The sequence below is a fragment of the Mixophyes fleayi genome, chromosome 11, assembly GCF_038048845.1.
Source record: "Mixophyes fleayi isolate aMixFle1 chromosome 11, aMixFle1.hap1, whole genome shotgun sequence".
Lineage (NCBI taxonomy): Eukaryota > Metazoa > Chordata > Amphibia > Anura > Limnodynastidae > Mixophyes > Mixophyes fleayi.
Genome location: NC_134412.1, coordinates 56,290,120 through 56,313,898, shown reverse-complemented (window position 1 = coordinate 56,313,898; position 23,779 = coordinate 56,290,120). Strand labels below are relative to the sequence as shown.

At 43.1% G+C, this 23,779-nt stretch overlaps 1 protein-coding gene across 4 annotated transcripts in view; it reads left to right on the top strand.

Moving 5' to 3' along the window:
- RNF214 (ring finger protein 214) overlaps positions 1–22,091 on the top strand; it is a 60,180-nt gene extending 38,089 nt beyond the window's left edge. For all 4 annotated transcript variants that reach the window (XM_075190093.1, XM_075190092.1, XM_075190091.1 and 1 more), the window contains exons 11-19: positions 1,252–1,348; positions 4,268–4,356; positions 16,689–16,779; positions 17,060–17,158; positions 19,353–19,660; positions 19,960–20,110; positions 20,505–20,597; positions 20,685–20,762; positions 21,891–22,091. In XM_075190093.1, coding sequence (XP_075046194.1) covers positions 1,252–1,348; positions 4,268–4,356; positions 16,689–16,779; positions 17,060–17,158; positions 19,353–19,660; positions 19,960–20,110; positions 20,505–20,597; positions 20,685–20,762; positions 21,891–21,953 — 1,069 coding nt within the window. In that variant the 3' untranslated portion in view covers positions 21,954–22,091. The remainder of the gene's footprint in view (positions 1–1,251; positions 1,349–4,267; positions 4,357–16,688; positions 16,780–17,059; positions 17,159–19,352; positions 19,661–19,959; positions 20,111–20,504; positions 20,598–20,684; positions 20,763–21,890) is intronic.
- Positions 22,092–23,779: the final 1,688 nt, after the last annotated feature.

Genomic DNA, 23,779 nt, shown 5'->3' with positions numbered 1-23,779 from the left:
GGGACATGAATCCTCGGTCGAGCAGTTGTGTTGGGCAGCCACATGGTCGTCTGTCCACACGTTCATTAAATTTTATCGTTTTCATGTCTTTACTTTCAAAGACACCAGTTTTGGCCAAAAAGTTTTGCGCGCAGCTCAGGCTGCGTGTTCCCGCCCATGAGGGGCAGCTTTGGAACGACCCCATGGTGAGCAGTGTTCTCCAACTGTATGTGCAACAGAAAGCAATATTTTTGTAGTTACCGTAAAATGTCTTTCTCTTAACACAGTTGGGGTCACCCTTGTTTGTTGTTCCTAGCGGTTCATGAGTGTTCTGTTAATTTGTGTTGCACCTCTCTTGTGGCTTTGTAAGATAAATAACTGATATCTCTGGCCAGAGGGGGCATAGAGGGGAGGGGAGCAGGCCAAACAGGTCTTTAACTTCACACAGCACCCTTTCTATACCCCATGGTGAGCAGTGTCCCCCTAACTGTGTTGAGAGAGATATTTTATGGTAAGTACAGAAATGTTGTTTTTTTCCCCTCTAGTCTTTTGTAGATCTAAAACACTAGAGAATTACAGGTGTCTGTGAAGGCAGCCGCTGTTTTTAATCCACAATCCTACATATCAAATTTATTCCTGTACCTCCTCAAACACTACACAGCACCCCTTATGATATCAGTGAATACATATTTCATGCTTCTCTCTCATTGCTGCTGTGTAAAACTATTACTGTTTTGCATGACTGTCCATATTACTAGTTAAAGGTTTTGTCTACTTTTTTGATAAGTCCTTTTTTTAATCTTCCCATCCCTCCCTTACCTGAAGTCAGGAGCCGCCGTGCAGCTCACAGCACAGGAGGGTTTGATCTGTCCAGTACTCATTGGTAGAGCAGAACAGTGCTTCTATTCAGACTTGTTGAGCAGGATGTACTGGGTCCTGCTGCACGAGTTGCAGATCCCAGCTTCAGGTAATGGTATGGATTCTGGAGAAGGGACCTCTCCCTTGTTGCCAAATGGTGGGGCAGGTCCTGAAGAAAGGGGGTTGTCCAAAAGCGAGCAACAACTTTAAAATTCAAATAGACTTTTCTGAATCACTATATAACTTAACATTCTCTTGCAACAGCAATATTAGGAAGATCTTTTTTTTTTTTTCTTTTTTTTTTTTTTAACACAACTAGAATTATTATGAGCTTGTCTCCTCTTTTACAATTCCGTGTTTGGCATTTGGCTTGATTGAGCTTTTCATTGTTGATATGTGGCTTACATTTCCCAGGGAAGAGTTGAATGCTGAGTTGGCCTCATTGAAGAAAAAAGACAGTGAGCTGACACAGAGTGCATTGGAGGAGCTTGAGCGAGCAAAAACAGCTGAGGTAACAACACAAATGTTTCATTTGTAATTCAACATGACTTTATGAATCTTAGATTATTTTATTTTTATATATATATATTTTAAATGGCCCAAGACTGAACCTCAAGATGTCACTGACAGCTATCTTTAATGAGCAGTTAATAAATTGCTTACAGAGATTTAGGCTCTCCTAAGTGTTGCACTGGATGTATTACATCACTACTTAGATTCAACAAATATTTGTTGAATATTAAAAAATGAAGTTGGCTCAATATTTCATATATTATTGCTTTGTCCCTATTATGCAGAAGTATTGGCAAAGCAAATTATATACAGTTTTGAATATATCACAATTTTAAATTGCTTCTGATCCGAATGAATGTATTTTCCATGACATAATACTATATACGATCTTAAGTTAGTTTGCTGTTGAGAAATTATCATCAACTAGAATGTTAATACCCCTACTTTATAATGACAAATGTGCTCCAGTGCTAATTGAATGTATTACTTAATCTAACAAACTGCAAGTAATGGAACAGGATGTACTTGAAAAGTTGACAGTGGACATTTCTACACCAAAATGTGTATAGTCATAAGGTCGACCGTTAGATTGTCTACATGTTCATAATGCCTACACAGGGTCCCAGCATGCCCAGGCTGCCTTTCATTGTTTACGCATGCTGGTGCTTGAAACACCAGCATACTCATTGCTGCCAAGGCATGCTGGCATTTGGGTAACCACAAGTGCCAGCATGCCCTGGCACCCAGGACCAGCTGGGACCTGTAGTACACAAAGGAAAAATCTAATAAAACACCCCTACACTACCCTCATTTATCAACTTTATTTCTCACCTAGATCAAGGGTCTTCATCTGTACTAAATCCATGAATCCTTGGCAAAATAAAAAACCCTGATAGACAAAGCAAGACTAGCTCCTAAGAGCTCCTGACAGCCATGGGTATGCTGGTGGCTGCTTGTAGTGCTACAAGCGCCTGCATGCCCGATGACTTAATGGCAGCCTGGACATGCTGGGATCTGTTGTACACCGGGGATAAAATACTTTCATACATACTAAAATTATTATTACACTTCACCTATTGCCCAGGGGTGTGGGAAGAGTCCTAGTGCTGTCAGCATGGAGCTGCGTACACCTTCGGGAAGGGGCTGTTTGGTTTTTTTTTTGTTGGTTTGCGGACCTGACCTCCCTAGGGAATCCGGCCCCTTGCTGACCAGCCTGGGGATGGATTGACATTCTGGCTGGGGGACCCCATGCTGTGGTTTTCCCTGCTTGTAGTGCCTCTAGCTCAGGCTGGCAAAGCCTAGTATTGGTAGTATTTTGTCCCACTGATTTTGCTAGTACCAGCCTAGGCTGGCAGTACTATTGTTGATTAATCTGTTTGGGGAAGCACACCGTTGTGTTTTTGTTTTTTTGTTTTTTTTTGTTTTCCATTTCCTCCATTTTTTTTCTTTTGTTTTACGTGTATTGCGTTTTAAATATAGTGATTTATGTCCACATTTTACAATCCTGTCGACATTTTACATGTCTACCTTTTAACTGTGTGGACATTATGAACATGTAGACATTCTGACTATCCGCCTTTTTAATTGTGTCGACCTTATGACTAGACGTTTTTCACTGTATGAAGTTTGTATTTCCAGCATGTTGATCAACTCTCATTTATCTTTTCATTATAAATTCATGTTTATTTCCCATATATGGGAAATAGTTCATCCATTTTCCTTCTTTATATTCTGTATTTTTTCTTTTTGTTTTTTTCATATTTTGTACCCTTGATTTCCTCACAATGAGATTCCATGGGCTACTGTCACTGAATACAATTGGAAAAATAAGCAATGTTTCAAGGTTGCTCAAACAATAAGCAGGGCTTAAATGGAAAGCAATTTATTTCCACTCTTATGCCCTTGTTTGTGTACACCTCAGACCAGCCCACACTCCCTCCTTCAGACCTGATATCTCCTAACTTCCTCTGCCCCTTCCAGCTTCACTCAGACGTGGGAACAAAGGCACCACCAGAAATGCCCCTACACTCAGACACTTTTTACGTTAGATGCGCTGCCCCTAGTTACCCCATGGAAATTCCGTTATGTACAACGGAGGCTCTACAAACATTTCACCTAGGTATGATATATGCAAGCATCTCTGCTTTATGGTACGCTGGTTGAGATACATTACTAAACTAATTGATTACCTTCAAATCATATCACATTGATTGGAATTTGTTTAAAAATACTTAAAAACTGGAATTAACATTATTTGGAAAAATCATATGAAAAATCTGAGTTTATTAAAGTTTCACTAATTGTTTAACTCCATGTGAATCCATTCATTTAAATAAACCGTTATGAGTTATTTATCTCTTCACATTAGAAATGTTGCATACAGGAATTTAAGTCCCAGGGAGTGTGTTTATGTGTATGAGGTTTATGTGTAGTGTATGTGATCACTGATTTGGATTGAGTGCAATATGTAGGCATATCAATGCCTGTTTGTGCTATACTTATAGATGAACTTAAAGGGTTGAGGTATCTCCCAAGTGGCACTAACGTCATATGGGTTAAAAAAGTGACTGGTGTTTTCCACTTCAAAAGATTTTTGCTTTTGTAAGATTATCACACTTGAAACTGGTATTAATATACTGTAACACACAATTACTTTTGTATACTGTATATGTATAAATATTTATTTTTTGACTGCATTGAAAAGTGGTCTTACAGTTGCAGTTTCCTCAGATGTGTTGCATTCATATTTATGTTTTATTGTTATACCTAAACTTTACCTTCTATCACGTTTTATACATTTCCCCTGATTTATACTGTATATAAAATGGTAAATAGGCAGTTACAATACTTATAATAGACAGATATAATGTTTCTCTTAGTCCTGTTTAGTGTGACATGTAGCTTCACTTCACTACAGGTCCTGTCCCTGGAGAGTCGGAGAGACCTTTTGTTTATATCCTTAGAAGAGGCAGAGAAAGAGGCTGAAGTGACACTGTCATATCTAAGGTAAGTAACTAATAGGCTAGCATGCAGAACATATCATGCAAACTGAAGTTAAGGGAGAAATATCACTTATGTATGTGTACTATGTTGGGTTAGCTATGCTTTCATTTCTTAGTGGTTAGGTATTCAACTATCATTAGGAATTAAACAATTTATAGCAGTTTTGTGGGGGTGAAGTGCCTATTAACGGTACTGCAATGTGAGTTGCTATCATGAGAAATTTTGGTTGGATTTTTAAACCAATCAAGTACTAGGGGACTGGTTTAAAACTACTTCCACCATTTTGATTGGTTGGAATGGACAGCCAGTCAGATGCAATCAGAGCTCTAAGGAAGGTCTACATAAAAATTTCTTTGCTGAATGCCAGACCCTGCTCCAAAAGACATGCGAGAGAACACCATCTCATGTCATCAGGGTGCCTAGAAAGAGTTTTTGTGTTTATCATTGCTGAACATGGTTGTGAATAGTAGAGTGGGGCCTTCTAGTAATGATCTCTTTGTCATGGTTAAGGGTGACCTCATACTTTTGGCCCTTAAAAAAATACATAGTAGCAAGCCTAGCAAATGAGATGCAGTGGGCTGAGATTTTCCTATCTATCACCCATTACAAATGGGCTCAATGACTAGTAGCATCATTTTATAAAATTAGCCTTTAGGCAAGAACAAAAATGTTAATTTCTCTTTCATCCAGTCTGGGGGACACTGCTTACCATGGGTTGTGGAGGGGAGCACGGGAGTTGGCACCTAGCTAGTTAAGTTTAGCACTGCTGACAGACCCCTCCCCTCTACAATCCCCCTGCCCCTCCCTGTTCAGGTTTTTGTTTTTTTTAGGTGCCCATGGAGTTGGGCTGTGTTTTAGTACTGCTAGTGGTTTTTTATTTTATTCTCACCTAATTTTATTTTATTAGATTCCTTTTTTAATAGGAAGTTCTTCTTTTGGTGGCAGACCTGGGAGTGTGTTCTACTATAGAGAACACACTCTCAGAACAGCAGTGCAGGCACTGCTCTGTCAGATGAGAGCCAGAGGCTCTCACTGACAGAGTAAATATGGTGCCTGAAAACAGAGTGACAGGCGGTCTCTCCGGACCGCTGTCACTCTTGGAGCCTCCCCGATAACCGGCGCTGCCACTGCGGGCATGGAGTGCCAGTTATCGGACGAAGCTAAATGCCGGCGGCCATCTTGGATTCAGCGGAGGAGAGGAAAAGACAGCAGAAGGGGGCCATACCAAGATCCCCCCCTCATACATAGGAGGGGGCATCGGGGTGCAAATCCGCTGTGGAGACCTCAGTTGAGGTCTTCACTACTCTGCCGTACACCACCCATTTTTTCTAAAGGTGGCTTCTAAAAAAAAAAATTCAGAGAGACAGCATTATCAGAGGGGGGGGGGGGGGGTGAGCTAGAACATAGAGCTCCCCTACTCTCCAAGAAATATTGGACTAGCCCGGCCTTCTGGCGCCAAAGAGAAGCCCGGGAAAGAACACAGATCAGAGGGAGCAGGCACCAGGACACTGCTGTTGGACTTCTCCCCTGTTTGCCCTGTGGGCTAAGTATCTGATTTATTTAATCTCATATTATTGTAATATCTGATTGCACAGTGGGCTAGTAGGGGTTATATTGTAGTTCTCCCACTTGCCAATATATTATTTTCTGGTTTAACAAATTACAAGTACAACTTTTATGTTAGATTAGTTGTTTACTTGTTTTTTTCCACTGTTCTCTCAGCTGCTCTCTGTCTCTCTCAGCTAAATTAACTATTTAAGGCTGTGTGTTTGGTGTGCCTTCCTTTATTTTATATAAAATGACAGATAAAGGAAAGGGCCCTATGGCAAAGTATTTTACATGTTTAAGATGTAATGTAAAATTACCATGTGGGCAGAGAGACCTGTTGGCGCTCTGCTCTGTCTGCGAAGCAGGAGTCCCCCCTGCGCAAATCCAGTATATTACAGCCCCACTGACGGAGGAACCGGCCTGGGTGGCCTCCCTGACACAGTCGGTTTCCTCTTTAGCACAGATGATATCGCAATCTACTCAGTTGCTATCTAGTGTGGCAGCCTCGGCGGCTAATAATGCTAGTTCATTGGACCTCCCTGCTACCACAGGTTCTATTGGAACGTCTATACCAGGACCTTCCTCATTGCTTACGGACCAGTCCCCTGTTCCCACAGAACCGGCATGGTCCGCAGCATGTATAAAGGGTTTGGACAAACTAAACCAGTTACTTGAATCCCCAAACACCCCGCCTGCTAAAAGGAAGCGGACTAGATCTGCTAATCCCCTTATGGTCCTTTCAGACTCTGAGGGGTTTTCAGAGGAGGAGGGGGAAATAAATTCTGATCCTGACCAGGTTCAACCTTTGGAACAGGAAGAGAACACTAAAAACCAATTTATAAATGATTTGGTTTTAGTGGTGAGACAGGCGTTGGACCTCCCAGAACCAGAGGATCCTACTCCTAAAGACAGAAGTCTGTTTAAGAAGGCCAAGAGGAAGGCTATCCGTTTTCCCCCTTCTGTAGAACTTAGGGATATTGCAGAAGGAGCATGGAAACAACCTGAAAAAAGGTTCTCTCTTCCCAGAAGGTTCTCTTTCCTGTATCCATTGCAGGAGGAAGACGTGGCTCGCTGGGAGAGTATTCCTAAGGTAGATATTCCAGTAGCCCGTTTGGCCAGACACACATAACTACCAGTCCCAGGTTCAGCAACTCTGCAAGATGCCACTGATCGCAGAGTGGAATCACAGCTGAAATCTATATTTGTGGCAGCGGGTTCTTCCTTTAGGCCCATATTTGCTTTAGCTTGGGTTGCTAAAGCCATGGAAACATGGGCAGACCAACTGGCAGAGGCCTTACAGGACTCTGATTTACTTCCCCTGACTTTACATTTGAAAGAGGCATCGGGGTACCTTTATGAGGCGCCCAGAACTCAGCGTTTGTGTCCTCCTCTATTCAGGCTGCATCTATTTCAGCTAGAAGAACGTTATGGCTGAAATCCTGGGAAGGAGATTCGGAATCAAAAAAAATCCGTTGAGACCATTCCTTTTTCAGCAGCAGGTTTGTTCGGCCCGGAATTGGATACTGTGATCTCACAGGCAACAGGGGGCAAAAGCACTTCCTTGCCGGTATTCTCTAGTAGGGGCAGGATCCCTCGGGTCAGCTCCTTTCGTCAGCCCTTTCGGGGGACCTCCTTGCCTAGAGGACAGTAATTTAGAGGTAGGCAACCAAATGCTCAAGGCTCCTCTGTCAGGGGAAGATCCTCGTTTGCAGCTAGGCGCCAGGCCTCCAAGACCCAGGAGAAGCCTGCGTCCTGACGACCGCTCTATTCTGCCGAAGGTGGCGCCAGTGGGGGGGACGTCTGTCTTTGTTCCAGGAACAGTGGGCAGCGTCCTCCCAAGACCCTTGGATTCGGGGCATTATATCAAGGGGATACATGATAGACCGGCTGGGTCCGGTACCACATTGTTTCTTCATAACCCCGCTACCCCGAGATCCAACAAGAAGACAGGCAATACAGGCCTGTGTCGCCTCTCTTCTTTCGCAAAGAGTCATCTGCAGGGTCCCAGACGATCAGAAGGGACTGGGGTTTTATTCAAATCTGTTCCTGGTCAAGAAGCCGGACGGGTCCTTTCGACCCATCTTAAACCTAAAGAACCTCAATGTGCACTTACGGGTGGACAGATTTCTAATGGAATCCCTGAGGTCGGTAATAAACGGCTTAGAGAAGGATCAGTTTATGGCTTCCATAGACATAAAAGACGCATACCTCCACATTTACATTTGGAGCGACCATCAGTCTCTCCTAAGATTCACAGTGGGGTCCTCCCAATACCAGTTTCGGGCTTTTCACTTTGGCCTCTCCACAGTGCTGAGGGTTTTCACGAAGATCATGTCAGTGATGGCAGCGTGTCTTCACCTAAAGGGAGTTCAGGTCGTGCCTTATTTGGACGATCTGCTCATCAAATCCTCCTCAGAGATTTGCTTACGTCAGCACTTATCCCTCACCTTGGCGGTTCTCGAGGGCCATGGATGGCTGATAAACTTAAAGAAATCCCACGTGGTTCCGTGTCAATGCATGGTTTTCCTAGGGCTCATCATGGACACCAGCCAGCAAAAGGTGTTCCTGCCTGCCGAAAAGATCGGTTCAATTCAGAGTATAACATCTCAGGACTTGTCTTCTCCCAGCCCCTCAATACACTTGTGCATGCGGCTGCTGGGAAAGATGGTGGCCTCCTTCGAGACCATCCCCTTCGGTCGAACTCATTCTCAATGCTTTCAGTGGGATCTGTTGACAAAATGGTCAGGATCCCACCTATGCTTGGATCTCCAGAGGATCTCGCTGTCTCCGAGGGCGAGAGAATCGCTCCAGTGGTGGCTGATTCAAGATCACATGGGGGTAGGCAGGTCCTTTGCTCCATGGTCATGGATCATAGCCACAACAGACGCCAGCCTGAGAGGTTGGGGAGCGGTGGTCCTGCACCTCAGGCTCCAGGGGCTCTGGTCAGTTCAGGAATCAGCCTTATCAATCAACACGTTGGAATTGAAGGCGATTCTTTAAGCTCTTCGGGGGGCCCAGACTCTGAGTTCAGTCCGACAATGCCACGGCTGTGGCATATGTCAACAGACAGGGAGGAACCAGGAGTGCAGCTGCAATGCGAGTTGCAGCTCAGATATTCCTTTGGGGAGAACAGTACGTTCCAGCAATATCGGCTGTAAAAAATTGGGAGGCCGATTACCTCAGTCGCAATGCGATGATGCCAGGGGAGTGGTCCCTCCACCCGGAAGTATTTCAGCCTCTAGTTCAGAGGTGGGGTCTTCCGGATGTAGATCTCATGGCCTCCAGACACAATAGGAAAGTTCACAGGATTTGCGCAAGGGCAAGAGATCCCTTAGCAATAGCGGTGGACGTGATGTCCATGTCATGGGAATTCAGGTTGGGTTATCTGTTTCCCCCGATTCCCATGCTTCCCAGAGTACTCAGACGAGTGAGGCAAGGCGGTCGGCCGGTGATTCTAATAGCTCCCTCATGTCCGCGTCCAGTGTGGTACGCAGACATATCCATGGCGGTAGGGCAAGGATATCGTCTTCCGGCACGAGACAACCTTCTTCTCCAAGGTCCCTTTCGTCACCAGAATTTACCTCAGCTCAGTTTAACGGCATGGCTGTTGAAGCCAGCCTCTGGAGAGCTAGGGGTTTTTCCCCCAGTGTAGTGGACACTATGCTGCGAGCTAGAAAACCGGTTTCGGCTCGCATCTATCATTGCATCTGGCGAGCATATATTAGATGGTGCAAAAATAAGTCCTGTCACACATCTTCCTTTCGTCTCCCCCCGCTCGTTGGCTTTTCTTCAGGATGGGCTGGAAGCTGGCCTCCGTTTAGGTTCATTAAGAGTTCAGGTTTCAGCACTTTCAGTTTTCTTTCACCTGAAATTAGCGGACTTGCCAGACGTCAGGACTTTTCTTCAGGGAGTCTTGCATATTCAGCCTCCTTACGTTCCGCCTACAGCACCATGGGATCTTAACCTGGTACTGGATATGCTTAAAGGGTCTCCCTTTGAGCCATTACCTACGGCAGATTTTAGGTGTCTTACCTGGAAGGTCGTCTTTCTTTTAGCTATTGCATCTGCACGTAGGGTTTCAGAATTAGGAGCTCTGTCTTGCCGGGAACCATATCTGGTTTTCCACGAGGACAGAGCGGTGTTGAGAACCCTCCCTTCCTTCGTTCCTAAAGTAGTTTCGGCTTTCCATCTGAACCAGGAAATTGTAGTTCCGGTCTTTTCATCTACTTCCCATTCTGATCAACAGTCTATGGAAAAGTTAGATGTGGTTAGGGCTCTCCGCATTTATGTCAAAAGAACTTCTCAGATTAGACGTACCGATTCTCTGTTTGTTCTTTATGATTCTAATAAAAGAGGCTGGCCAGCCTCAAAACAGTCCATTGCAAGGTGGATTACGGCAACCATTAAGCAAGCTTACATAAAGGCTAACCGTCCTGTGCCAGAGAGACTTACGGCCCATTCCACCAGATCAGTAGGGGCGTCATGGGCAGCGAGAAATGGGGCTTCTGCAGACCAGCTTTGCAGGGCAGCCACCTGGTCCTCTGTCCACACCTTTACAAAATTTTATCAGTTTAATGTATTTGCATCTGCGGATGCAAATTTTGCTCGTAGTGCTCTACGAGCAGGGCTTTCAGAGTGGTCCCACACTCAGGGGCTGCTTTAGAACGTCCCCATGGTAAGCAGTGTCCCCCAGACTGGATAAAAGAGAAAAGAGGATTTATGTACTTACGTTAAATCTGTTTCTCTGATTCCATCTGGGGGACACTGCGGTCCCTCCCTTCTGCTTTTCTTCTGTGTGTTCTTGTTTGATTGGCCTTTTCTCCTTGGGCTTTTTAATTAACTGAACAGGAAGGGACACGGGGATTGTAGAGGGGAGGGGTCTGTCAGCAGTGCTAAACTTAACTAGCTAGGTGCCAACTCCCGTGCTCCCCTCCACAACCCATGGTAAGCAGTGTCCCCCAGACGGAATCAGAGAAACGGATTTAACGTAAGTACATAAATCCTCTTTTCTCTATCGCTGTAATGGGGGACACTATAACAATGGGTGTATAGAGTATGTTGACTGGAGGAGCACTCTACAAACTTACCAGCAAAACTGTCGCTCCCCACCTCTATATTCCATTGGCTGCCTCCTGAACCCCGGTTTTGAATAGTACCTGTCAGAGCTGGGCGCATTTCTATGGCTGTTGCTAGCAGCCTCTGCTCTTAGTTTGTTTTATTTCTTTTGATTAATGTTTTAAAGGCCATTCTCTACTTATTCAGCAGAATTCCTCAGCCACAGCTGGGGATTCCTGAAGGAGGCGCCAGAGGTTTTGCAATTAACTTCTCCTGTTGCCTGCAGCCAGCTCCTGCAGTGGGATCGCCTCCATGGAGGGGACCCGGCCAATAATGACACAAGTAGTGGGCGGGTAGTAGTAGTTGGTACGGTAACAATGACAAGTGGCCCCCGACCCTTCTTCTGGAATGGAGAGTAGCATGGTAGTTTTGGTCCAACCACTGGCACCGGGACCCAATAGTGGGGTCCCCCTTTTACTATTTTTGGGATCCAAGCACTGGGCGACTAAGGGGACTCTCCTCCCTGGTGTGGCTTTCCATTTAGGCAACTCCAAGTCCACCAGAAGAGACTCAGTGGACAATTTGGGAGCAGAGCAACAGCTCCTTGGGATACACATCTGCTTGGATAGTGCAACTGCTTCTGTCCTCTTTAGTTCCCTAATTTTCTGCTGTGTATGGGAAGGGAAAGTTCATCCAGGACTAATCCTGGAAATGAGACAGGGACAAAGGTTTTTACCTGTTCCAGATGTCACTCCAAATTGCCTGGGCATGGCATGTGATGTGGAGGATCGCCTGTGAGTGTGCATACTGAAATGACAGAGTAGGCCCAGGCTGTTTCAGAGCTGACACAGCTTGCTACATGCCCTAGTGAGCAGGGCAAGGATGCTTCCTCTGCCCCTCCCACAGCAGTCTCGAGGAGCATGTCTTCATCCCCTGAGATTCTCTCGCAGGACCCTTCAGGTTCTTCCCTTCGAGAGACAACTGCCACCAACTCTGGACCATGTAAGCATCAGACTCTGGAAGTGTCTGATTCTGATTCCTATTCCCAGAAGAAATGGAAAGTGTTGGAGGGTTCCTTATATCTTGAAAAGGAATTCCTACTACACGCAGGGAAGGGATTATTTAGGTTGTATTGTTAGGTAGACACTAAAGATTAAGAACAGTGAGGAATCGGAGATTCTGGACACTTCTCTATTCAAGAGAATAAAGAAGCATTCTGTTTCACTTCCATCATATGTTGATTTGGAGGATCTGCTTAGTGTGGATAGATCTGACCAAATGTTTCAGGTCTCATGCAGATTGCATTGCCTTTATCCACTCTAGCAAGGATATAGGAAAATGGGAATCCTTGACCAAGGTGGATCTCATCAATCCCAAACCTCTACCATTCCAATTCCAAATTTTGCTACCTTAAATGATAGCATGGATATGAAAATTGAAGGCATCCCATAGACTCAGCTTAGATTTAGCTTGAGTCAATAAGGCAGTTGAGAGTTGGGCGGAGCAGTTGGCAGAGGATCTGGAATCAGAGATCTAGATCAGATTTTCGAACTTGAGTGGAGCATACTTGGGGGCCTCGCAGTGTTTTGGATATGCCACCATTGATATGGCGCTCATTGGTGCTCAGCCCCGGCCTGTGTGGCATTTTGTGTCCTATGGCTTTTGACCTGGGAGGAAGATGCAGAGTCTAAGCAGAGCCTGGAGTCCCTTCCATACTTTGGAGAGGTCATTTTTGGTACGGTACTGGATAAAATAGTTGCCCAGGCCACAGGAGGAAAGAATTCCTTCCTCCCAGGTAATGATTCTAGGCCTAAGGGCTCTAGGTTTAGCTCCTATTGTCCTTACAGAAAGGCAAGGAGTTGGCCCTCAACATGTCAATCCTTCGTTCCCCAAACAGGCATGCAAAGAGGTAGACATGCTTGGATGGCGAAACATACAGAACATGAAGATCCTGGGAAGAATGGATTCCACCTTTGAGGTAGTGGAGTTTGCACAGTTCCACTAGAGGGCATTCCAAATTGAGTTGACTTTAAAGTGGAAAAGTCACACCATCTCTTAACCAGGCAGACCTCCAGACTCTCTGGAGATGCGGGTTTTGCCCCACTGATGGTTGAGGAGCAGCAACCTCAACAGGGGGTTGCCCGTTCGCCATCTGGGACTATACATAGGCGACCACAGATAACAGTCCACGAGAATGGGGGCAGTTGGGCTTCAGCTCAGGTTCCAGGGTCGTTAGACTTGGTGCGAGTTGAAGTTGGGAGTATGCTGGAACTCTGAGTGGTCCTCAATACTCTAGCTGCAGTTCTTGCGAGGAAGGGCCATAAACGTTCATTCAGACAATGCCATGTGGCGTCCCGGCCGTAACTTTAACGACTGGGACGTCATTTCCGACTAAGACCTGACCGTTGCACAACGGTTGGACGCCTCTTGTTCAGCGCCGCGTCCCGGCAATGTGGGAGGCCGGGCGCGCGCACGCACAGTGCCCTCCAGTTGATCGGTCCCAGCCTGTGGCTGGTCAGTTTATTATTATGCTACCGCTGTGTATATTTCAGGGACAAGCCCTGATTGGTTGCTCTGGGTATAAAAGGCAGGGAGGGCTTAGCCTCCCTGCCGGTTATAGCTTTTCTGTCACAGTCCTGCTGACCTGCTTGCTCCTAGTTTCTGTCCTGTGGATACGCTGTTGGATTTCTCGTGTATGACCCCTTGTTTGGATTTGGACTCTGCCTGTTTTGCTCGTGACCCTGACCTTTCTTGCCTGTATCTTGGACCTTGCTTCCGTGCCTGTGACCTCTGACCCCAGCTTGTTTATTGGATTTGTTGTCTGCTGCCGGCCCTCGACCCTTGCCTGGACTTCACTCCGCTTTCCTAGGTTCTCCCCAGCCGGTACACATTTCACGACCCTTTGTTAGTCTGCGGCCAAGTCTGTCCCCACCACTAGGGGTGAACACCAGACTTTCAGAGCAGACTCCAAGTTTTGCTGTACCGGCTAGGGGGGTTATCTAAATCCCCATGGGGACCCCAAGAGTGCCCTGGCAATGAGAGGGCAGCAGGCAGGCCCGTCATCCTGAGGAATGGTCTCTTCACCCAGAAGTATTCTAGCAGCTGGTGGTCAGGTGGGGTCAACATGATGGCATCTCAATTAAACCACAAGATGTAGCTCTTTTGCTTCAGGACAAGGGATCCACATTTTAATTGTCGACCTAATAATACTGTCTATATTTCAGTTGTTGCCCTAATACTACTGTCAACGTTTGAATTGGTGACCTAATAATAGTGTCTACATTTCAATTGTCGACCTAATAATACTGTATGTCATTTTTGTTGACTTTTCAACCCTGTCCATACTATGGTGTTGATTTTGTAACTGTCGAACATATATATCACACCTGTTAGTAGTCAAGAGGAGAGCAAAGCTAGAGCCTTCCTCGCTACACCCCACATAAGTAGACATTTGTATTTTATCAGAACTTTGTGAACTCCATCCAGCATTAATATTTACATTTTGGATGAAGCTCTTCTTAAAAAAAGGCACCAGTAATATATGCTCAATAATTTTCACCAATAAGCCCTCAGCAGTAAGGAGTCCCAGTAATATGCCTGAAGTAGTGGTGTCCAGTAATGAGCCAGTATTAGCTGTAAGTGAATAAGCTACCAGCGGTATGGCTGGCAGTTCTACCTTAACGCTTTTGCTGCTGCTGCTCCTCTACAGATCCAGATAATTGTTTTTGTTGCACTAGTTCTGCCCTAGTAGCACAAATTGTCCCATATACTGCTAATTGACAATTAGAGGCCAACAAGGCATAGCCATGATTATACCAATATTTGGAAAAATTTGAGGATCTTCACTCCATGGCCAATAATTCCTTCTAATTAGTGTGTTTGACCATTTCAGCCGCACCTTTTGCTAACAGGTGCATAACATCAAGTATACAGCGAGGCAATCACCATAGTCAAACATTAGTAGTAGAATGGGTCGTCCAAAAGAGCTCAGTGACTTTCAACATGGCATAGGATGCCACACTTCCAATAAGTCAGTTTTTCAAATTTCTGCTCTGTGCTGTTATTGTGAAGTGGAAACGTCTAGGAGCAACAACAGCTCAGATATGAAGCAGTAGGACACACAATATCACAGAACATATTGGACTGAACCGCGCAGCGGCTAAAAGCCGTATGTCCTTGCTTTTTACTTCCGCACAAGAATGGTTTCTTGGAAACTTCGTGGATTTAGGTGCCCATGTCCCAGCACCTGTACACAAATCTCAGATCACTATGCACAATGTTAATGTTGACTGGAGTGCTGTAAAGCTTACCGCCATTGGACTCTGGAGCAGTGGATATACATTCTCTGGCACTATGAATCACGCTTCACTACCTGGCAATGTGACAGATGAATCGGTGTTTGGCTGATGCCAGGAAAATGCTACCTGCCAACTGTAAAGATTGATGGAAGAAGAATAATGGTCTGGGAATGTTTTTCATGGTTTGGCCTGGGCCCCTTAGTTCTAGTGAAGAGAAGAATTTGACTGGCCTGCACAGAGCCCTGATGTCAACACCATTGAACACCTTTGTGATTCACTATAACACTGACTGCAAGCCAGTTCTTATTGCCCAACAACAGTGCCCAACCTCATTAATGCTTTTGCGTCTGAATGGATGCAAATCCCCACTGCCATGTTCCAATCTAGTGTAAAGCCATCCCAGAAGAATGAAGGCTTTCATGTCAGCAAAGGGGACAAACTCCATATTAATGCCCATGGTTTTGGAATGAGATGTTCATCAATCACATATGAATATGATGTTCGGGTGTTCAAATAGTGTTGTTGGAATTGAAGATATTTGAGATATAACTATGACCGAATAAGATCTTTTTTTCTAAAAACATGAGATATCTATACCAAATGTAGAAAAAGTAAATACAATGTTCAGTATCTCAAAGTTGTGCAAATAGTCCTTACATGTAGGGGATCTATTATTATTAGCATGCCTTGGACTTGGATTTCTGAGTAAAGAGCAACTGAACATCATGCCTAAAACCAGTTGAAACATATTTTAAATTCAACACTGTCTTTTCCCCGTACTGACCCTGGCACCCTCTCTTTGTTTAAATTGTTTAGCAGAGATCCTCATAGTAACTGTAGAAAGAAACACATGGGGTATATTTACTAAACTGCGGTTTGGAAAAGTGGAGACGTTGCCTATAGCAACCAGATTCTAGTTAATATTTATTTAGTACATTCTACAAAATGACAGCTTGAATCTGATTGGTTGCTATAGGCAACATCTCCACTTTATTAAACCTGCAGTTTAGTAAATATACCCTATAATCTTGTCTGTGTGTATAACAAAATAGTAACGAGCAGTAATTTACTTTTTACCTTTCTGGTTTCCCAAACTTTTTTTATATTAGAATTTTAAGTAAGATCACCCACACCTGTATATAATATAATAAATGTTAGGTGTGTCTTCTTCTAAACTCAAAATCCTGTACAGTCACAACATCCACACAAAACATTTTTCCTGGCTGATCTCCCGTTACTAGACCCCTTTTCATATTTGATCAACAAGTATTTTAAGGCTACATGCCCTTCTATTCTAATGCTTGTTGCTGAGTTCTCTAACCTCCAGAAAAGGACCTCTTGTCTAAGCAGCTATCATTGTCGTTTGTATTATAGAATGTATGTATTTAGAAGCTTCTATCAACTCTTACTTAAAATATATTTATCATTTATCAGGGTTGCTCCTGCCAACTTTGAGTGGATTCAGCTAAAGCAGAGGTGGGAGGCCAGGTTAGCTGGGATCCTACAACTAAAAGCAAATCTTCGGGTAAGTGAATCTTGTGTATGACTTGGCACTGAAACACGTCAGGATCTCTAACTCTCAGTGAACCCCGCATCCTAGATCCCTCGGCCATTTGTGGGTTTTCTGTGACTTTTTATTGGCTAGGTGTGGGTATAGCAGAAAGCATGCCCTTAAGAGTTAAAATGGAAGGTTGCATATGTGAAGAAAATAGAAGAACATTAGAGAGAGAGAGATGGCTATGGGTGATAAGAATTTGACAAGTAAAAATGGCTGTAGTAACTCCTTTTTTTATTTACTTTTTCAGGATCAGATTGACACACAAATTAAGCAGGTCAAAAATGGAACGAAGTTGAGTAACCTTCCATCAATATTGGCCCCAAATCTTACTCCTCCTCCATCTGATGTAAGTGTTCTCATCCTTACTAACACTGTGTAAATTACACAGTATAATATCTGCCACTTGTTCTCTTTCTCCAGCTGGATTATATAGAAAAGTCTTATGTAAGTGTATAGTGTATTTATTTTCTCTGTCAGCCGTCTGGGGATTAAATGGGTTGTTCACCTTCTGTTGCTTTATCTTTCCGGGTTTCTTATGTGCTTTTCACTTGTGTATTTATATCTTTACGTCAAGTTGTTTATTTTTGTTGCTCTGCATTATGACAAAGCTTTGCTGTGCTCTGAGTGTAGCTTTGTTTTATATCCAGTAGCAATACAAATTCATAACTGTACGTGGTTTACATGGCAGACTGTCAGTCATAGAAGGCAGTTGGACAGTAAATGCGTGAGGATAGCATGAATAAAATAATCTGAAGATGGTAAGACAGTTTGTCAGGCACTCCTGGCAGTGCTGATTGTGAGAAGGCCACACATCACACTGCTCCTCTGGTGTGCAGCAATAAAACTCTGGTAACTTTGTGGCAGCCCTAATAAAACAATGCATATGATAGCTCTAAAGGATTAAAGAATAGATCCTGCATATTGCACTATTTCTCAAATTCTTCAGGGGGCTTGGTGCTTTATGTACTGGTGGTTGGTGATAAATTCATTGCTGGTTTTTCTGTACGCAAATAAGAAAAGAAAGAGCGGTTTGTTTGTTTTTCCCCTCTCTGTTTATCACCAAAGTGACAGCTATTTTTTCCTGCCATAAAAGGGAAGGGATACCTGGACCTGATTATTTTGGTTGCTTCCTACTCTCTGTTTTATTTATTCTGGAACCATGGCTAACTTCTGCTTCTCCTGTGCCTTTTTCCCTTCCTCTCCCAGCATTGTTTCTCACTACCAGGAAAGTGCTATTTGCTCTAAGAGCTAGTCATAATTAGCATTAATACCCACAACATTGTAAAGGCTGATAACTGTGTATAGCATTACTTATTCAAAGGTGGGAAATAGGGTGTCATTCCTCTGTCGCCTGCAAGCCATTTCCTGCCTCCCTTACCTCTCCCTTTCCCATTGTGTGGATATGGTAACCAATGTCTCCTAAACTCCAGTGTTCTGGCAATGTATAGGGGACCATTCAAGCTTTTTCTCAGAAGTTAATCATCTCTGGATTAGGACTACAGCCATTGCACCATAGACCCTTGTGGATGTCACTGAGTTGCCAAACAACATTTCACATTTTACAAAACACCCAATTAAATTTGCTCGGTGTATTGAAGTGTCCCTTTGACTTTGGTTTGGTGCTAAATGCAGATGAACAGGTATAGAATTCTATCCCTACCACTCTTAGGTCATTGTTGTTGTCAGACCACTCTAATGCTTGGCCAGTGGCCCCTCAAGCTTCTACAGAAGATGACTGTCCTCATACCACTTGCCATGTGCAACCTGGTTGGTCTTTACACATGTTTGTTCTGTACAAGGCCATATTCCATGTCAGCCCTGTCCTTATATCGCAGGTCCTCATTTATACCTAGAGCCTTCGCTATATCTATTACCAATTTGATCATCATCACCATTTATTTATATAGCACCACCAACTCTGCAGTGCTGTACAGAGAATATTTATCACTCCCATCAGTCCCTGCCTCATTGAAGCTTACAGTCTAAATTCACTAACACACACAGATATCCAGCCATGTTTTATATAGTGGTACATTGTTGCATCTTTTAGGTGCTGTCCTTGTTTACGCAGCATGTCTTCTTATGTTACTCAGTTGGCCATAGGGTGGAAGTATTAGTCACTGCTTTTGTACTTTATTGCATCTTTTGTAAGCTCGGTACAACTTTGCCCCTTTTCATTTCAATAACAACATTGTTGTTTTGTGTTTTATGTCTGGAGTGTCTTCTGTGAAAGTATGTTAAATATCATGTGACATTCTTTTCTAGAAGCCTGTTTATCAACAAGGCCAGATATTTCTAAGCACGGGTTTAGATGGTGTCTCGGTTTCACTTGTCTTGATTAACCTGTGACATCATAAATTTATAGGGTTGTAGCAGTCCTAGGATTTGCAGTATCCTTATCATTCTAGCATGTAAAACAAGTTATGGCATTTTTGCTTGGTTGAGTTTGTTAGCACACATGCAATACATTATTTTCTATTTATATATTACTAATGTTACCTGTGTAAGTAAAGTATTCTCTTTGAATTGTTTATTTCCAGCCCAACCTCATGTTGCAGAAAATTGCATTGGCGCCTCTTACAGTCAGCCAGTCAACACCATTAGCAGCATCATTGCCACTCAAAGATTTTGCACCCCAGCAGTCTCTGGGTACAACTTCCTTTCCACTCCAGTCTTCCGCTTCATTAGCTTTTACTCCAGGATTTTTCCCTGGTACTGTGCCCTCAGCTCCAAGATTACTCGGTGCATCTCAGCATCAAGGTAATAATGATGTTCCATGTCCACCAACTACAGACAAGTTAAGCAAAATTCTGGAAAAGCTACAAGCGAGATTCCCACACTGCAACCAGTGAGTCTATTACAAGTACCACCTTGATGCTTCCATTTTATAAAAAGTCAAATAGTTTACAACCTTGGAATTCAGATGTTTACTGATGGGATTATTGGGGTGGGGGGGGAGAGAAATATAGCACACTAGGGTTTACATATGTGTGTCAACAATTACTAAATATATATATATATATATTTTTAACTACACTTTTAATTATTGTATTTATGTGATATACCCTTTTAGATTCAATTTTTATACTACAGATAAAACTCTACATTTTCCTAACATTTTTCTGACTGTATTCTATTCTGTCCCAGAGTGCATTTAACTGACATACTGCTGCAGGTTAAGATGAAACGTGGAACGCTGTCCGGCCTCACCGTAGAAGAACTGTGTCAGCTCGTTGCTACACAGATCCAAGAACGTCTACTGCAGGAAGCCTCAAATCCAGCTGCCAAAGTGAAACAGGTGATTGTAGTAGCACTCTGCCTCCACAGTAACATGACAAATTAGTAAAACAATGTTACACTATATTGTGACCCATTGTATTATTCATTAAATTATGGAAAATTGTCTTCTGTGCCATTAAAATAAGAACCGCTATTGTAAATATGCACAGTAGCTTACATTTTTCATATTCAGATCTGCTTACTTTGTTTATTGCTGCTGATTTGTGTATTTAATCTTTTATTCTTCCAACCAATACCTGTGACCCATCTCGTTGTATCTGCAAAAGAACAGCTAGGTGAAAGCTCTGCATGGAAGTGTGCACTGTGTGTATAATGATGTGTAGTTAGGGATGTTATCATTTGGATAGATTCTGAAATCTTCTGGCTTTTGCATTATGTTTTGTTTTCTGCAGCCCATTGGCCACGGGAGACCTTTGTTTCAAACCACACAAAGACCTTCTACACTCCGGCCCTCAACTCATGTAGCATACTCAAGCAAACCCCAGGTATGGTTTGTATAATGAACTTAAGTCACAAATAAATGTAGAATACATATCTTGACTTTCCTGAAAAATGTTCCTGTTGCTTCCCAGTTGTGCCTTAGGTGTCAGCAGATTGTACAGCCCCTTGATCTGCAGCCTATGTCTTGCAACCATGTCATGCACCGAGAGGTAAGGACAGTAGACATCAAGGGATTTTTACCTTTCCATCCCCCCCCCCCCCCCCCCCGCCTTATGGAGAATGCTTTTTAGGTATTGCCAGTCTCTTGAGATGCCCTTAAACAAGCATATTCAGCCACTCTTCCTGAACGAATAACACTGTCATACATGTCCACATGTCAGACATATCTGTTCTGTGCTAGGGTTATATAGCTGGATATTATGGAACAAAATTAATGCTCTACATAGAGGTCCTCGCACATTATGGTCATTGGCTATTTGCATTTTCTCCCACACAATCAACTGTGTGATTCAGATCTGATGTATATTGAGATTATTGGTTATTTTGGTCACACACTACAATTAGCAGTTTAAAATGGCCTGTTTGAGCTTTGGAACCACAATCCATATGGCAACTTTTAGGCAAACTGTGTCAGAAGGAAAAAAAAGTCTTAATTAAAGACAATTATGCTGGCATGACTTTTTCTTTCCCCCAACTCTTTATAACTTTGCAGTACTTGATTGTTATGGATGCTTGTGATATATCTTAAGGAGATCTCACAGGAACAAATAAAAATCCAAATGGGCAAAACCTATATTGCTAAACCTACTATTTTCCTGTAAGTACTAGATATTAATAATATTGTGGCCTAATGATGGTGTGGAGATTGCGACCCCCATATTCTGCATTGGTTAGATGAACAGTGATTGGGACGAGATAAAACATGTAATTTATGTAAATTTATCAAGCTCCATCTAATGGTCTTCCTGAGATCTGTAGCAGGCATATGCGTTAGCTTTGGGGATGATAAGAGGTAATAATTTTAGTCCATTATGTTCATCTTTGTGGTTTAGGAGATTTCTAAATGGCAAAGCAACCCACCTTAAACGTATACCATGCTGTCTGTGCTTTACTCTGGGTGGGAGGAGGGGTGGTTAGTTAGCTGAAGCTGCAAGCAGGGACAGATCATATTTCAAAAGTCCTGACATATGAAAAATGTGATATCACTTGAAATCAAAATGTTGCTGTATGAATTTGTGCAATAAGCAATTTGTGAATCCATGAGATTATAGACAGTGATCTATTCATTATAGACATATACTATTCTTGTATAACGAAGTCTGTTTTTCTCCCGACAGTGTATTAAATTTTGGGCCATCGTTAACCCAAACAACTCCTGTCCCTTCTGCCCAAGCCAGTGATAAGCAATCATGACCTACAAAGGAGATGGAGGCCTGGAGTCATCTAATGTCACTGCTCCCACAGTATTAAAGTGTGTTTGTACAGAAATGTCTTTATAACAATTTTAAACCCACCTATCCAATAAACAATGTTCTAAAGATTGTCTCTTATATCCTTAATCATTCCAAGTGGCCATAGTTATACACATACTGTAATATTGTACAGTATTTTTCATGTCAAACTGATTTATTCACTATAGAAGAGTAACGGAGCAGGCTTTAACAGAAAAGAAATGGTAAAAGGCTAAAGTCTCAAACTACTCCAAAAAGTCAGAGTATTATAAAAAATGTGCAGAAAGAAAGTGCTGCACTTTAAGTGGTCAAAAAGTTGTTTTTTTAGTAGACATTACATATTGTAGAATATTTTGACATTATTTTTTAATCAAAACCTGTGCGTTCTTGGCTAAATATATACACCAATAGCACTCCTCTGCTCCAAAAATCAAGTACTCCAGCACTATTTATGTTAGTACATAGAGACCTTGGTGATATTTATTCCTGATAAGTTTAATGATGCAGAAAGATGTCCAAGTAATGGTACATACTCTCAGATGGTTGTGCAGACCTCAGAATGGTAAGCAATATAACACTATGAGGGGGCCCTTCAGTCATTATTCACAGTACGTGTTCCAAATTCAAGACCTACCAAATATGTATCTTGTCATATATACCGATCAGCCACTACATTAAAACTACCTGCCTAATATTGTGGAGACTCCCCTTGTGCCGCCAAAACAGCAAACAGCTCTGATCCATCGAGGCATGGACTCCACAAGAGTTCTTAAGGTGTCCTGTGCTATCTGGCACAAAGACATTATTCATAGATACCTTAAGTCCTGTAAGTTGTGAGGTGGGGCCTTCATGGCTCCGACTTGTTTTTCCACCACATCCAGCAGAAGCTCGATCGGATTGAAATCTGGGAAATCCAGAGGCCAAATTTGAATACTTTGTCATGTTCATCACACCATTCCTGAACAATTTTAGCAGTTTGGCAGGGCACATTATCCTGCTTTAAGAGGTCATTGCCATCAGGGAATACCATTGCCAACAAGGAGTGGTCTGCAACAATGGTTAGCTAGGTGTATGTGATGAAATGAGTTTGATATCACCTTAACCAGACTGTCCCTCGTTTCTCACAAAATGTGGATTATACCTTGTACTTTTTATAGCCCTTGCTATAAAAAGTTCCCCAGCTCAACAGAGTACAACTGCAGTGTCTAATTACATGTGGATAAGGGGACATTGTAGCTCATTATAAATATGTATATTGTATATTGTTGATATTGCAGTGAAGCTGTTATTTATTGTTCTTAAAGTGTAGCCAGGTGGGTTATGGCTACCAGGGTCCATGATACAGGTGAGGGGGCTGTAGCTACATTCCTTCTTCACACTCCTTTCTCTACAGGAAGCATGAATCAGCTGGGGACCCTGTGACATCACAAAGTAGTGCAAGGGGTTAACTTATCTAATATTTGGAGGTGGCTAAGGCCAATTAGTACCCATTGTCCTCCACAGGACTGCCTAAGACATTCTGTCTGGGAAACTGCAGGGGACTTACTGTGGAATAACAGCTCGGGGTAAAAGTATCATAGTGCGGGTTGTACAAGTCGCCGGAAATCGTCGAGATGACAGCTGAAATTTAAAGCAGCGCTGCCTTGTAAAGGGAAATTTCCCTTTACAAGGCAGAATACTGTCGCAAACACACAGGTATCTCTCTGCAGAGCAGCACTCAACACATATAGAAGCTGTGGGGGGTGACCATGTGGATAGTGCAGCACATCTTTACA